Raw genomic sequence first — 13,364 nt, forward strand, 5'->3', positions numbered from 1 at the left:
TCATTCAGGAGGGTCTTCATCTCCCGGTACATGGAGGGCGGCAACGGCCGGTGTCGCTCTCGTATGGGTGCCGCGTCTCCGGTCGGTATCTGGTGTTGCACGACGTCCGTCCGTCCGAAATCCTCGTCATGGATGGCGAACACCTTCTTCCACCGACACAACATCTCGTGTAACTCTCTCTTCTGCGCCTCCGGCAGGTCATCACGCTCCGTCAACACTTCCATCTCTTCGGGCAGGGTCTTCAGTGGTCCATCATCTTCCACACTGATTACGGCCACTTCCACCTCTCCGTCGGTCCCCAGGGACAGGCTCAGGTCCCTGCCGCCTCGGACATCCGCTTCTTCCACCGGGTACAGCCTCCCCAGCTTCTGGTGGCGGTCCAGGACCAGACTATATGCGTGTGGGTTGCACACTCGTATGGGAACACGTCCGTGGCGCACCGTGACGAGGGCACGGGCCACTCCCAAATCTTTTCCATCCGGCAAGGCTTCCATCAAGGCCTCGTAGTCCGCTCCATTTGGTCCTCTCCAAGCGCGGCCCCAGATCATCACTTCACTCTGCGCGGGGATTCGAATCTTCCGCCGGCCGACCGGCCACACATAACCGATGGACCCATCTTCGTTCGTCACTGCCTCCACCCTCCTACAGGTGGCGAATGCGTCCTTCCACAGCGTCCTTCCCTGCTGACATGGAAACACAGGCCTCCCAGGCCATTTAAAGAGGGCATGCCATACAGCGTTCACGACATTCATCCCAATAATCAGCGGTTGAGTACAATGTTCATCTTTCACGATTACAACTCCTCTCCCTGGGATCTTCATTCCCTCCAGCTCTAGGTCCAATATGGCATAGCCAGTGTACGGTAAGTCAAGACCATTAGCGGCGCGTAATTTAAAAACAAGGGGCCCATTTCCCAACGTTAGGTGTGAGAATTTTTCCTCAAATAAGCTTTGCTGCATTAATGTGACTTGTGACCCAGTATCCAGTAACCCCCTTAAGTGGACTCCTCCCATAGTGATCCCAATAGTCGGACAGTCCCCAATAAACACTTCATTAGCCCTTGATCTGGCGAGTGCGCGCTGCACCCCTGTCTCCCGGACCTCGGCGACAGGGCGTACTAGTTTAAATGATTGGGGTCAGATTTACACAAGCGAGCAATGTGCCCAGACTGCCTACAGCTCCTACAGATCGGCCTACCTCCCTCATCCCACTCGTTGCGTTGGTACGGCTCCCGGCGTCGTTCAGATGGAGGCGAACCGCGAGGTCGTGTATCGGTGGTGTTGGGTCGAAGGAGCGGTCTGATCTCTTTCATGAGCTCCTGCGTAAACCCCTGCATTTGCGATTTGACGTCTTCCATAATCTCCTGTTTCAGTTTCTCTCTCCATTCAGATTCCTGTGAGGGTGTTGGGATAGAGACAGGTTTAACAGCATGGCACAAGATTTCAGCAGTCCCTTCTCTTCTATGTTCAGTGTCTAGTAGGAAGGCCTCATTTTTTAGGGCGGCGAAGTCTTCTGTGGGGTTTCGACGGGCATATATTCTTAAGGCTTGACCCAGAGGGCCTTCAGACAGTCCTACAAGTAACTGCTCTCGCAGAATGGCATCGGAGGGAGCGGTGTCTGGGTCGAGCCGCCGCAGCCCGCAGAACAACTCTCTAAGCCTCAAAATATAAGCCTGCACACTTTCGCCTGCGCGTTGCGCACAGCCATAGAACAAGGCACGAGCTTGGGAAGCAGAAACAGATGTTTTATACAACGTGTCTAAACATTTAAAGACTTTGGCCACTGTATTGCGATCTTCCTTGTCAATTACACTAATTTGTCGCTTAGCTTCCTCAGTAAGGGTCTGTACTACAAAAGCAACTTTTTTCTCCTCTGTTAAATCCTGAGTGCCCAATAATCCTTTAATCTGTTCTCTCCATTCCCTGTATTTCTCCTCACCTTCTATGCCCGAAAACTTAGGTAGCCACGGTGCCCCTGGATACACTGGCATCATCATCATTACTTTCTTGATTCAACCAAACAAAACAAAACAAAAAGCAGCAAAACAGCAAAATTTCAATACAGTTTCTCTTAGGGATTTTGTGTTGTTCTCTACCCAGTCCTGCCGCGCTACGCCAAATATGTGACGGTGGCCAGGTTGTCACATGTAACTTGCCACTTCTTTTTAGAATGCTGACACTCTTTACTTTGTCTCAATAATAAATAAATAACAATACACATTAAACTCACAACAATAAAATATCAGTTGCACGGTAAAGTGCGGGGTGCGTAATTACTGTGAGAATAATACTGTTTGTTAGGTACTGCAAGACTACGCCACCTTTTTATTTAAGAGGTAGGGTCCTCTGTAACACTCTTTCTTAGGCTATTCACAGGTTCGAGTTTACCCAGGTAAGTACAATACTTTTAAATGAGAACAACACTTCAACACATATCCCTTGGAGAAAGCTGGACGGAAACAGGTTTGTATAAAAAGGTAATCTATTTTATTAAGCTAATACAGTGGCGTCTATAAGCCATAAAATATTGAAAAGCATAAACAAAATATAACACTAATTCTAAAACCTCAACCTCCTAATGCGCCCACTAACTAACTAAAATACAGGAATACAGACAATCACCAAACACTAAAAACAGACAGGGCTTGTGCAAACTATAGCAAATAAATAATGAATTTAGCGTTAAAGTGCCAACTATTACTGAAGCAGTAAAGTGCCAAGTGCCAATTCAATTGCTATATGTCATATACTCATCACGGTTCAATGCAAAAGGTGGGAATGTCCTTATATGGGGTTTAACTGGAGCGGGGGTTTAGGCCAGGAATCACTGTCTCTTCTTGTCTTCGTGCGTATTGCCTGCAATCATAGAAACTAGAACCAGTTCATCTGTTCAGGTATATTTCACATATGAGGTTTAGGACCGTGGGTTTATAAAGGTAACGTTGCATAGAAGGACACTTACTCGCCCGCCAGACTGTACGTCTGGCTTTGAGGGTGTGAAGCGCGCAACGTTATCGCCACTGGACCTCTCCTCCGTTCCTTGGTTCGTCTGTCTGTCCTCCCCGTCTCTGCTGCTACTGCGCCGTCTGCTCACCGTCCGCTGCTGGTGGCTTGGTACGTGCCGCGATCACTGTATTCCCCACCTCTGCTCCGTGGTATGTCTGCTCCTCCTGTGCACAACCGTCCCTTCTGGCTGTCACTTCCACACTGCCCTGTATGCCTGTCTCTCTGCTGTCCAAGTGGCTCGCGCTCACTTTTGAATAAGGTGGGCCACACCCTACTCCACCCTCATTCGCTCTGCCACCAGCGTGACCTGGGGACATTGGCCGTCCGCTGTCACAAGGCCAATGTCACACAGCCTATAGGGGAGTCCAATGTCAAGTGGCTCGGGGACCGGGGGGAAATACATTGTCAACCATAAAACATGCAGTGCAGAAATATAGTTAAGAGAATGATGTTTTTAAGTGCGTAATACAGGTTTTTCATCATCAATAAAAAATGTTACAATTTGGTTTCACCCCCCTGCTTTGACCCTGTCACAAATTAACTTGCAAATGAGTTGCTGTGATAAGCTGTTCATCGGCTTTCTGTCCCACTGAAAAGAAGTGTCCCAATGAATGTGTTGATGACTATATATCATAAAGTGAATGGTCAAAAGTGTTTTTCTTGCACTGAATAAATACATCATAGTGGGAAGCAAGGGAATATGGGAGGGGCGAGATATAAATGCACAATTTACCATATTATCTAGGAGGATACGCTTAGAGTTATAGACCTGCAGTTGAACCATGGAAGGTCATGCAGTGTTTTGAAACCTTCATACAGAGCATATTATTTTCAGGACTTTTGACCATGTGAAACAAACATACAAAGCAGCTTTAACTCATTGAAATCGTAACATGTGGCCTTCTTCACCAGCCTGTGCTGGTGTGCAAGTATATTTTATGTGATAGTACTCGGGTTTTACCTTTTTAACAATTTAAATTGTGATAAATAAACAGATTATTTTGAGGAAAAATAATTGATCTGTGACTTTGGTCGAGCCCATTGTTTTAATAGTGTTTTAATACAGTGTTTGGTTTAAAACAAAAGCATGCACTTTTATGATCTTGAGAAGCACGTCTTGGCTCCCGTCCTTTACTAAATACAAACCTGTGTTGCAATTCAGTGTGGTTACTTTAGTACTTTAATGGATTCCTTGGGTGAAATTCCCAAGGTGGCGTAGTCGAATTTACTAAGCTGTTCTATTTCTGCCATGGTTACATATAGGTCTAAAATTTAGCCTCTAATGGAGGGTAATTACATTTCACCAATGTTAATTCATGATAGTTAATATACGCTTGCATCTCTGACTGGATTAGTACTTTTAGTTCAGTTCAGATAATATACCATTACCAATGTTATCAGCAACAAAATATATTCATATACACGTATAGAATTAATTAAATACATAAGAAAATGTGTTGTCATTGAATTTCTGCTTCTACGTCTTGGTGGCGTCTCGACCCATGATGGACTTCTTTGTGTTTCTCTCAGGTTTCAAAAGGATTATATAACACTTTGGTCCAAACAGTGCCACCAAAATACCAAAACTAGATGCTAAAATAGCAAAAACCTCAACTACATCTGCATATTTTCCTGGAGAGCTGATATATGCTGGGATGAAGGCTATCCACACGGCACAGAAGATCAACATGCTGAAAGTGATTAACTTGGCTTCATTGAAGTTGTCTGGAAGATTCCTTGCCATGAATGCTAGCAGGAAGCTGAGCAGTGCCAGTAAACCAATATAACCTAGTAACACAGCAAAACCAACTGTTGATCCCACCACGCACTCATAGACAATCTTATTACGCTGGTATTTTTTGTTTTTATGAGTTGTTGGAGAGGCAGACACAAGCCAGGCAGTGCAGATTATTGCCTGGACAACAGTAAGAGACAGAACTGTTCCTCTCTGCTGCATAGCACCAAACCACTTCAGAATGTCTGCACCCCCAGGCTCGGAGGCCTTGAACACAGCCAACACCACCATAGTCTTTACCAGGATACATGAGACACACAGCACAAAGCTGATCCCAAATGCTGCATGCCTCAGCTGACAAGTCCAGAGCCTGGGACGGCCAATGAACAGAAGTGAACACAAAAAACATAGTTTGAGTGACAACAAGAGAAGGAAGCTGAGTTCTGAGTTGTTGGCACGAACCATGGGTGTGCTTCTATGATAGATGAAGATTCCCAGGACAATGGCACAGATTAATGTACCTAGCAATGAAATGGTTGTCAACGATATACCCAGAGCCTCATGGTAGGAGAGGAACTCTATGCTCTTGGGGACACAGTGGTCACGCTGGGGACTGGACCAGAAGTCCTCTGGACAACTGGTGCACTCTGTAGAGTCTAACAAAGAGGGCAAGATTAATGAAACAGACAAGTGCAGTATTTTCCTTAAGATAACCTACATACACATACGTACGCACCTACATAATGTAAACATACCCGTCTCATTGCTGATCTCTCCCTCAGAGCAAGCAATGCAGTCGAAGCAGCAGACAGGTTCTCCTTTCCTTCTGGCCACACGGGTTCCAGGGGAACAGCTCTCACTGCACAGTGACCGAGGCGGCTACAAAGGAAAGTAACAATGATCAATTTCAGTCTAAACCAAATTACATTCACAATCACATCATGATAAGCTCAACATTAGATATTCTAAAAGGTGACCTTTTTGGATACAAAGCTCCAGAAGATGTCTTCATCAAGGATCAGTTCTTCATCTCCGGAGGCTGACTTCTTGAACACACCTACATTATTAACCTTTGCACTTCCACCAGGGAGCCACACCCAGTTAATGACATCATAGATTGGTAGAGCGTCACCATTCTCATTAAATGTTACATGATCCCCAGTTGATGTGGTGAAGTTGACCCTTTCCAGGTAATACACAAGCTAGAAATAGTGATAAGCAAAATTATGAAGAGCAAGAGACTGTATTCGGTCCCGGTCTTCTGTTCCTGGGGTGGGGTAGGGTACTCAACATCGATATACAGTAGATGCTTGCAAGGATTGGGCCTGTCAAATGTGGTATGAGTTGAATCAGTTGATTTAATGTTTTATGTTTTTATGAGGTGGGGGGGTCTTCAACTTATTTTACACTTTCGTGCATGTGAAGCAATCATGAAAAGAATATTTCATGAACAAAAATACAGCACTCTGCTCTTGCTCAGCAGCATCAGTTTTATTCAAATTGACAGACATTTCGGTCCCTCTGGACCTTCATCAAGAGTGTCTTACAGCAATGATACACCCCTTCATGTTCACAGGTGTGAGACAATCACACTCCGCTAGGAGTGTCTTACACACTTTGTATGCGTCATATTTATATATGCATTATCATTGTAAATTAGAATCCAACTAGAAACAGTAACATGTAATCTGTGAATTGATATTACACCTGCCATGGCTGTATTGTCTGCAAAGTGGCACAGCTGTGCCCACTGAAAGGCCCTCTTCCTGGCACACATTGCAACATGTCATGGAGGGCATGGGCCAGAGCATACACAGCCTTGTACACATTATACTCTGTCCTGAGGTCAGATACATCCAGAAGGGCTGTTTCTGCTGTTCCTAGATCCTCTTGTCCAGTACACACCCCTCCACCAGTATCCACCCACTCTGACGGAAGGGGTGCAAATTTACATTGAAATGTGTGCTCCCAAAACTGCCTCACCTGAAGAAACACAAGGCATCACTTTGAAATTGCTCCCTAAACATTGTGTTTTTGTTTGGTTGATGCCTGTTTGAAGCTTTCCTGAAATTCCTCGTATTACCTTGCTCTCTGCATATCTCCAAAGCAGTAATATTGAGTTTTAACCCTAACTAAAATCTGGTCTTTCAGACCGGCACTCACTGAAAACAGGTTTGACACAGGGCATGTAAGGTATGACATCACACGACGGACGCCAATCAGAGCCTCAATAAATGAATGAAGAAGTATGCAGGGACACGGAGGGAAAGTACTCCACATACCGACACCATTCTGGCTTGTTGTTTCTGGCACATTTTTGTCACTTTTGGTGTTCCCTAACCCTTGTATTACCCAAATTGATAATTCAAACCACACCATGGGACATGGACAGAGACTTTAAATACAAAATTAAACAAAACACTCACTAAGGTATTTTCACGCCTGTTCTCAGGGTCATTATCAGGATTTATTTTTAAGAAGAAATCCTTGAGACCTGGTATCTCTCCACGATGGACGGCAAGACCCAGGACTCTCAGGTAAGGCATGAAGTGAGGAGTCTGGAGTGTTTTAGCTGTCATCCAACCCACATCGGATATCCATTGCAGACCTGTAACATTCTGCTTTACCACCTGTTTATTTTGTTGAACAAAATATATGAATACATTTTAAAGACAAATGAGCACAGCTATAACCCAGTGTTCTAACATCTCAAGACAAATGCAATATTATATCATTATGTTAATATCACTTGTGATAATCAAACCATGATTACTTGTTTGCTTATTGATCAAAGTACTGAGATCAATGGCATTTAAACATAATAAAAAGTGTAACAAAAATACATAGTTGCTGACCATTTTAATTGATGAACCTAAGAAAATGATTGCATCTCACTTAAAAAATGTATTGTCACCAATTTTTTATATGAATGGATATCTTCACTTCAGTATAACCAATTTCTGATTCCTTATAATTATGAATCCCTAAAATGTATCATAACCCCAACCTCCTCCATGAGTTTAATCATATGGATCCCATATACAATTTCAAAGACAACACGAGCTGTGGATTTCTTCATCACAGTGACAATCCTCTGAAGTTCAGCGGGGTCATCATCCCAGGGCACAACCTCCACATATGCCAGACAACCCAGACCAGACTGGGCCAGGTCAGATTGGAAGATTCGGGCAGCATCGTGGCCATAGGCATCATCATTAAACAGCAGTCCGACCCAGGTCCACCTAAATCGTCTCATAATCTGGAGCATAGCTCGTATCTGATTGGATGAAGAATGCAGGGATATAAGTACTTGGGATTGTTTACACTGTCAGCTCCAGCAGTAATACACACAAGCAAATGACAGGTGATATGCAATATCGATTACACTAGAGCGATGTTCATGTCAAGTGTGTTGGACATAGTACTTGATTCCAACAGATCTTTTGTCTTTAGAAGTTCACCTGGGATGCAGAATTTGGGATTGTTCTAAAGAAGGATGGGAACTGATTCCAGTCACTCAGACAGGAGCACATGGCATGGTAACTAACCTGCAAAAAGCACAACACTGTTTGGTAATATCATAGTTATAGCAGGGAAATTGCACATTTACTGTATGTCTGATAATATTCTATTTGGCCTATGACTGTAATACCAATCATAAAAGCAATCTTCTTCCTAATAAAAAGTTTCATAAACGGAGACTGTAGTTATAGCAGATACTGAGACAGATTGAAAAAACAAGGCAGTGACAGCTTTGGGAGTGCACGTGTGGACTGGGGTACATGCTGCTGGGGAAACTGGACGACAGGGGCAATTCTGCAAATAGACCCCATGGCCAGTCATTTGGGATCAATATACAGTAAGTAGGAAAAAAAGGCTATATGTTATTTTAGTCCGGACTTGTCCTTTAAGCACCACGGAGAGTGACAGAGTCACAACACACATGCATTACAAGAGCTATGTAACATTGCAACATGGTAATCAAATATAATAGGTAAAATTAACTTACAATCAGTCAACTATTGACTGATGATAAATACATAATTGCTATGAATCATATTTTGTGGATTACAGTTGAATGAATATGTTCAGAATTAGGTAACAAATCTTTAACACAGATACACTGTTCTTTGATCTTTTGAAAACCTCCTTCACGCTCCATTCAAAATCTGCCTACTCTGCTCACATGCTCTGCCTGCAAAAAATATGTTCTATGTCTTTCGAGCTGTAAATATTTAGATTTGTAATTGAAAGAATAACCAAAATTAAGCATACGTATATATTGGTGACAGTAAAAGGGAGTTCAAGTTGGACACTTACCATAGGCACTCTGTACAAACCTACTACACTAGAGATGGCAATAGAATTGGTTGAGGAATCATCACCCACAATTCCGAGCACTGGAGGAGACCCAACACAGCTCTTGTCCAGGTGAAACTGCTCCTCTCTCCCACTGACCATTGACAATGCAGCACGAAATGCAACTCCAAGCGAATGACAGGCATCATAGAGACTATATCCCAGAGTCAAATTGGGTAGTAGGCTGGTGTTTCTGTTTATCTCAGCAATAGCAAAAGCCATGGTCTGGGCCCGTTTGAACCCTGGAATGTTAAAACTAACAGACAAAATGGCACTGTAACCTTGAATAAATATCTTTGTAGAAATATACATCAACCTATCAAAAAAGTTCCCTGTTTTCTTGTTTGCTATTGCATTTGTGATACTCACGTATCGCAAGTGGGGTCCTGTGGCTTGGAGGTGAAAGACAGATCAGGGTCGACACAGTGTAGGTGCATATTAAACAAACCACCCAGAATAAAGTCCCCAGCCTTGTAGATTCTTTTGAGATTAAACTTTGCCTGTAACTCACAAGAAGAGGAAGGTGAGGAAGACAAAGCAGAGAAAGAAGAGAACAACATCAAGGTCAAGTACAGGTATGAAAGCAGGTGTATGTCTAGAGAAGTCATGACTGTCCTCCTCTGTCTAACCCCATTCCCAAATTGTTTGTCCAGTTGCTACATTTTATACACAGTGCTATGCCATCTCCTGTGCCAACAGGGGATGGCATGTCATTACATAATCTTTCACAACACCCATCAGGCAGAAGTAGGGGCAGGGCTTAACGTTCATTAACAATCCTTTCATATCAAAATAATATGAAAGATACATTGGCAACTGTTCACCCACTGTATGTTATGAATATATATCAGAATATATATATTATAGTTATATATTATATAATATATTATGTATTATAATATGATGTGATACGATATTAAATTACAATATATAGATATATGGAGAATTCTGAAGGGTACAAACGGACTGTGACAAGTCAATCAATCAATGTGACCAGACACGACCAATGCTGGGTAATTTTTTTTTTAAAGAGAGAGGATTTGTAGGAACTAAACCTAATAGAATGGATTGAATTTAAAGGACACGACACACAACTGAGGAAAACACTTTCTATTTAGAGAGTCTAAACTGTCCCACGGTCGGTATAGTGTGTGAATGGATGTGTGAAATTACTTATTTTGTCTCCACCTGGACTCAACCTCCCACCTCCTTGTAGCTAGGTCCCAATTTCCAGAAAAAGTGTCAAAGAAAAACATGTAGTATTTCGACTAATAAAACAACTCTCTTCTTTTTTAACAATGTATTTATTGTTCTTTTTTTGTAATTACAATGACAACAACAAAACATTCTTACATACATACACATTCAATAAAGCATACATCAACTCTGTTCTTCTAACATGATTTCATGGTTAATTATCTTTTTCTTTGGGCTTTCAAGCTTTTAAGTCTTGGTGGCATCTCTACCCATGATGGACTTCTTAGTGTTTCTCTCAGGTTTCAAAAGGATTATATAACACTTTGGTACAAACAGTGCCACCAAAATCCCAAAACTAGATGCTAAAATAGCAAAAACCTCCACTACATCTGCATATTTTCCTGGAGAGCTTATATATGCTGGGATGAAGGCTATCCACACAGCACAGAAGCTCAACATGCTGAAAGTGATTAACTTGGCTTCATTGAAGTTGCCTGGAAGATTCCTTGCCATGAATGCAAGGATGAAGCTGAGGAGCGCCAGTAAACCAATATAACCCAGTAATACTGCAAAACCAATTGTTGATCCCACCACACACTCATAGACTGTCTTATCACTTTGATATTGTGTGTTTTTATGAGGAGTTGGTGAGGCAGACACAAGCCAGGCTGTGCATATTGTTGCCTGGACGTAAGTAAGAGCTAGAACTGTTAATCTCTGCTGCATACAGTAGCACCAAACCACTTCATAATGTCAGCACCCCCAAGAGTGGAGGCCTTGAACACAGCCAACACCACCATAGTCTTTACCAGGATACATGAGACACACAGCACAAAGCTGATCCCAAATGCTGCATGCCTTAACTGACATGTCCAGAGCCTGGGACGGCCAATGAACAGAAGTGAACACAGAAAACATAGTTTTGAGTGACAACAAGAGAAGGAAGCTGAGTTCTGAGTTGTTGGCACGTACCATGGGTGTGCTTCTATGATAGATGAAGATTCACAGGACAATGGCACAGATAAGTGTGCCTAGCAATGAGATGCAGGTCAAGGAGATACCCAGAGCCTCATGGTAGGAGAGGAACTCCATACTCTTAGGGACACAGTGGTCACGCAGGGGAGTGGACCAGAAGTCCTCTGGACAACTGGTGCACTCTGTAGAGTCTAACAAAGAGGGCAATATTTAAGGGACAGAAAAGTGCATTATCGTCCTAAAGATAACTATTTGTAGTGCGCCAAACAAGACCCGGCCACAACAACTCTGCCAATCGGGCAGCTCTATTGGCACAGTAGGTTGTGTGTCGGTTTGCCGAGTGGGAGACTGGGGTTAGAGCCCAGCACGGCGCAAATCACATAGCTATATGACGTAAACCTACCAGTCGCATTGCTGATTTCTCCCTCAGAGCAAGCAATGCAGTCAAAGCAGCAGACAGGTTGCCCTTTCCTTCTGGCCACACGGGTTCCAGGGGAACAGCTCTCACTGCACACTGACCGAGGTGGCTAGAGGAAAGTAACAATGATCAATTTCAGTCTAAACTAAATTACATTCACATCATGGATGAGCTCAACATTAGTTATTTTAGAAAAAGTGACCTTTGTGGATTCAAAACTCCAGAAGATTTTATCTTCATCAAGGATGAGTTCTTCATCTCCAGAGGCTGACTTCTTGAACACACCTACATTGTGAACCTTTACGCTTCCTTCAGGGAGCCACAACCAGTTCATGACATCATAGATTGGTAAAGCATCACCATTCTCATCAAATGTTACAAGATCCCCAAATGATGTTGTGAAGTTGATCTTTTCCAGGTAATACAAAAGCTAGAAATGGTGATAAGCAAAAGTATGAAGAGTAAGAAAGATTACATATTGCTACTGTATACAATATACTAAATAGTTACATTTGCAGGGACTGTTCGTAATAACTATTCAGCACAAAACATAAACATGAATTCAACAAGCATTCACTATCTGGACATTAAAAGGGGACATTTGCACATCTAAGAGAGATAGATCCTAAGAGGAATGAGATCTCTGTGAAACCGTGTGATCGGAAAACGTTAAAATAATGCTATATATAAATAAGACCATGCTAAGAGATCAGAAAGGGGAGGGCCGGTTGCTCACACACACATGCATTAATTAAGTGGTTGCACGAGAGATAGAATGGACAATAATAGCATTTTGCCATGGTAAGCAAAAACTTCTTAGGCTCCAATTGGTCAAATATGAAATCATGGATTTAAACACACTTTGGCTGGCTTGAAGTAAAGCCCATCCCAGAAGTAGGTGCTGTGTGAATAGTATAAAGGAAGAGAACATACAGACAGTGGACCATGGGAGTCCACCCCGGTTCGGCTCCAGCTCATGTTCAATGAACTGTGTTTAGAGACAGACTGTACTCAATCATTTGTGGTGACTGTAATCTGTTTTCTGACTCAGAGTACATTTTGAAATAGAAATGATTTCTGCATGTTTGTGTTTATTGACTGCATAGTTTTGACCAATCAGCAATATTCATAAGGGTCAGGCTTCAACACTGTATTATTGCTAAAAACACTGATAAACATTCATTACTAAATAATAATAAACATAGTATTACTATAAATCACAAATATATGTATGTGTTATGATTCTAAATTTGAATCCCACTAGAAACATTAACATGTGAACTGTGAACTGATATTACACCTGCCATGGCTGTATTGTCTGTAAACTGGCACAGCTGTGTTCACTGAAAGGCCCTCTCCCTGGCACACATTGCAACATGTCATGGAGGGCATGGGCCAGTGCATACACAGCCTTGTACACATTATGCTCTGTCCTGAGGTCAGACACATCCAAGGGCTGTTTCTGCTGTTCCCAGATCCTCTTGTCCAGTACACACCCCTCCACCAGCATCCACCCACTCTGATGGAAGTGGTGCAAATTTACACTCAAACGTGTTCTCCCAAAACTGCCTCACCTGAAGAAACACAATGATGTTTAAGCTTAAATATTCTACCTTGTGAATATTTAAAAAACCTTTGTCAGTTTGAAATTTAAATTGAAGCTTAAATACTAAAT

At 42.6% G+C, this 13,364-nt stretch overlaps 1 protein-coding gene across 1 annotated transcript; it reads right to left on the reverse strand.

Annotated features, from left to right (window-relative positions):
- Nucleotides 1-4,482: 4,482 nt before the first annotated feature.
- LOC311046957 (extracellular calcium-sensing receptor-like) lies at nucleotides 4,483-7,031 on the reverse strand (the record flags this gene model as incomplete). Its single annotated transcript, XM_084059536.1, has 5 exons — nucleotides 4,483-5,396; nucleotides 5,496-5,619; nucleotides 5,718-5,942; nucleotides 6,448-6,723; nucleotides 7,023-7,031. 5 exons carry the CDS (start codon nucleotides 7,029-7,031, stop codon nucleotides 4,483-4,485), a joined length of 1,548 nt encoding a protein of 515 aa, XP_083915662.1.
- Nucleotides 7,032-13,364: the final 6,333 nt, after the last annotated feature.

The sequence above is a fragment of the Gymnoscopelus microlampas genome, assembly GCF_963454915.1.
Source record: "Gymnoscopelus microlampas genome assembly, chromosome: 6".
Classification (NCBI taxonomy): Eukaryota; Metazoa; Chordata; class Actinopteri; order Myctophiformes; family Myctophidae; genus Gymnoscopelus; species Gymnoscopelus microlampas.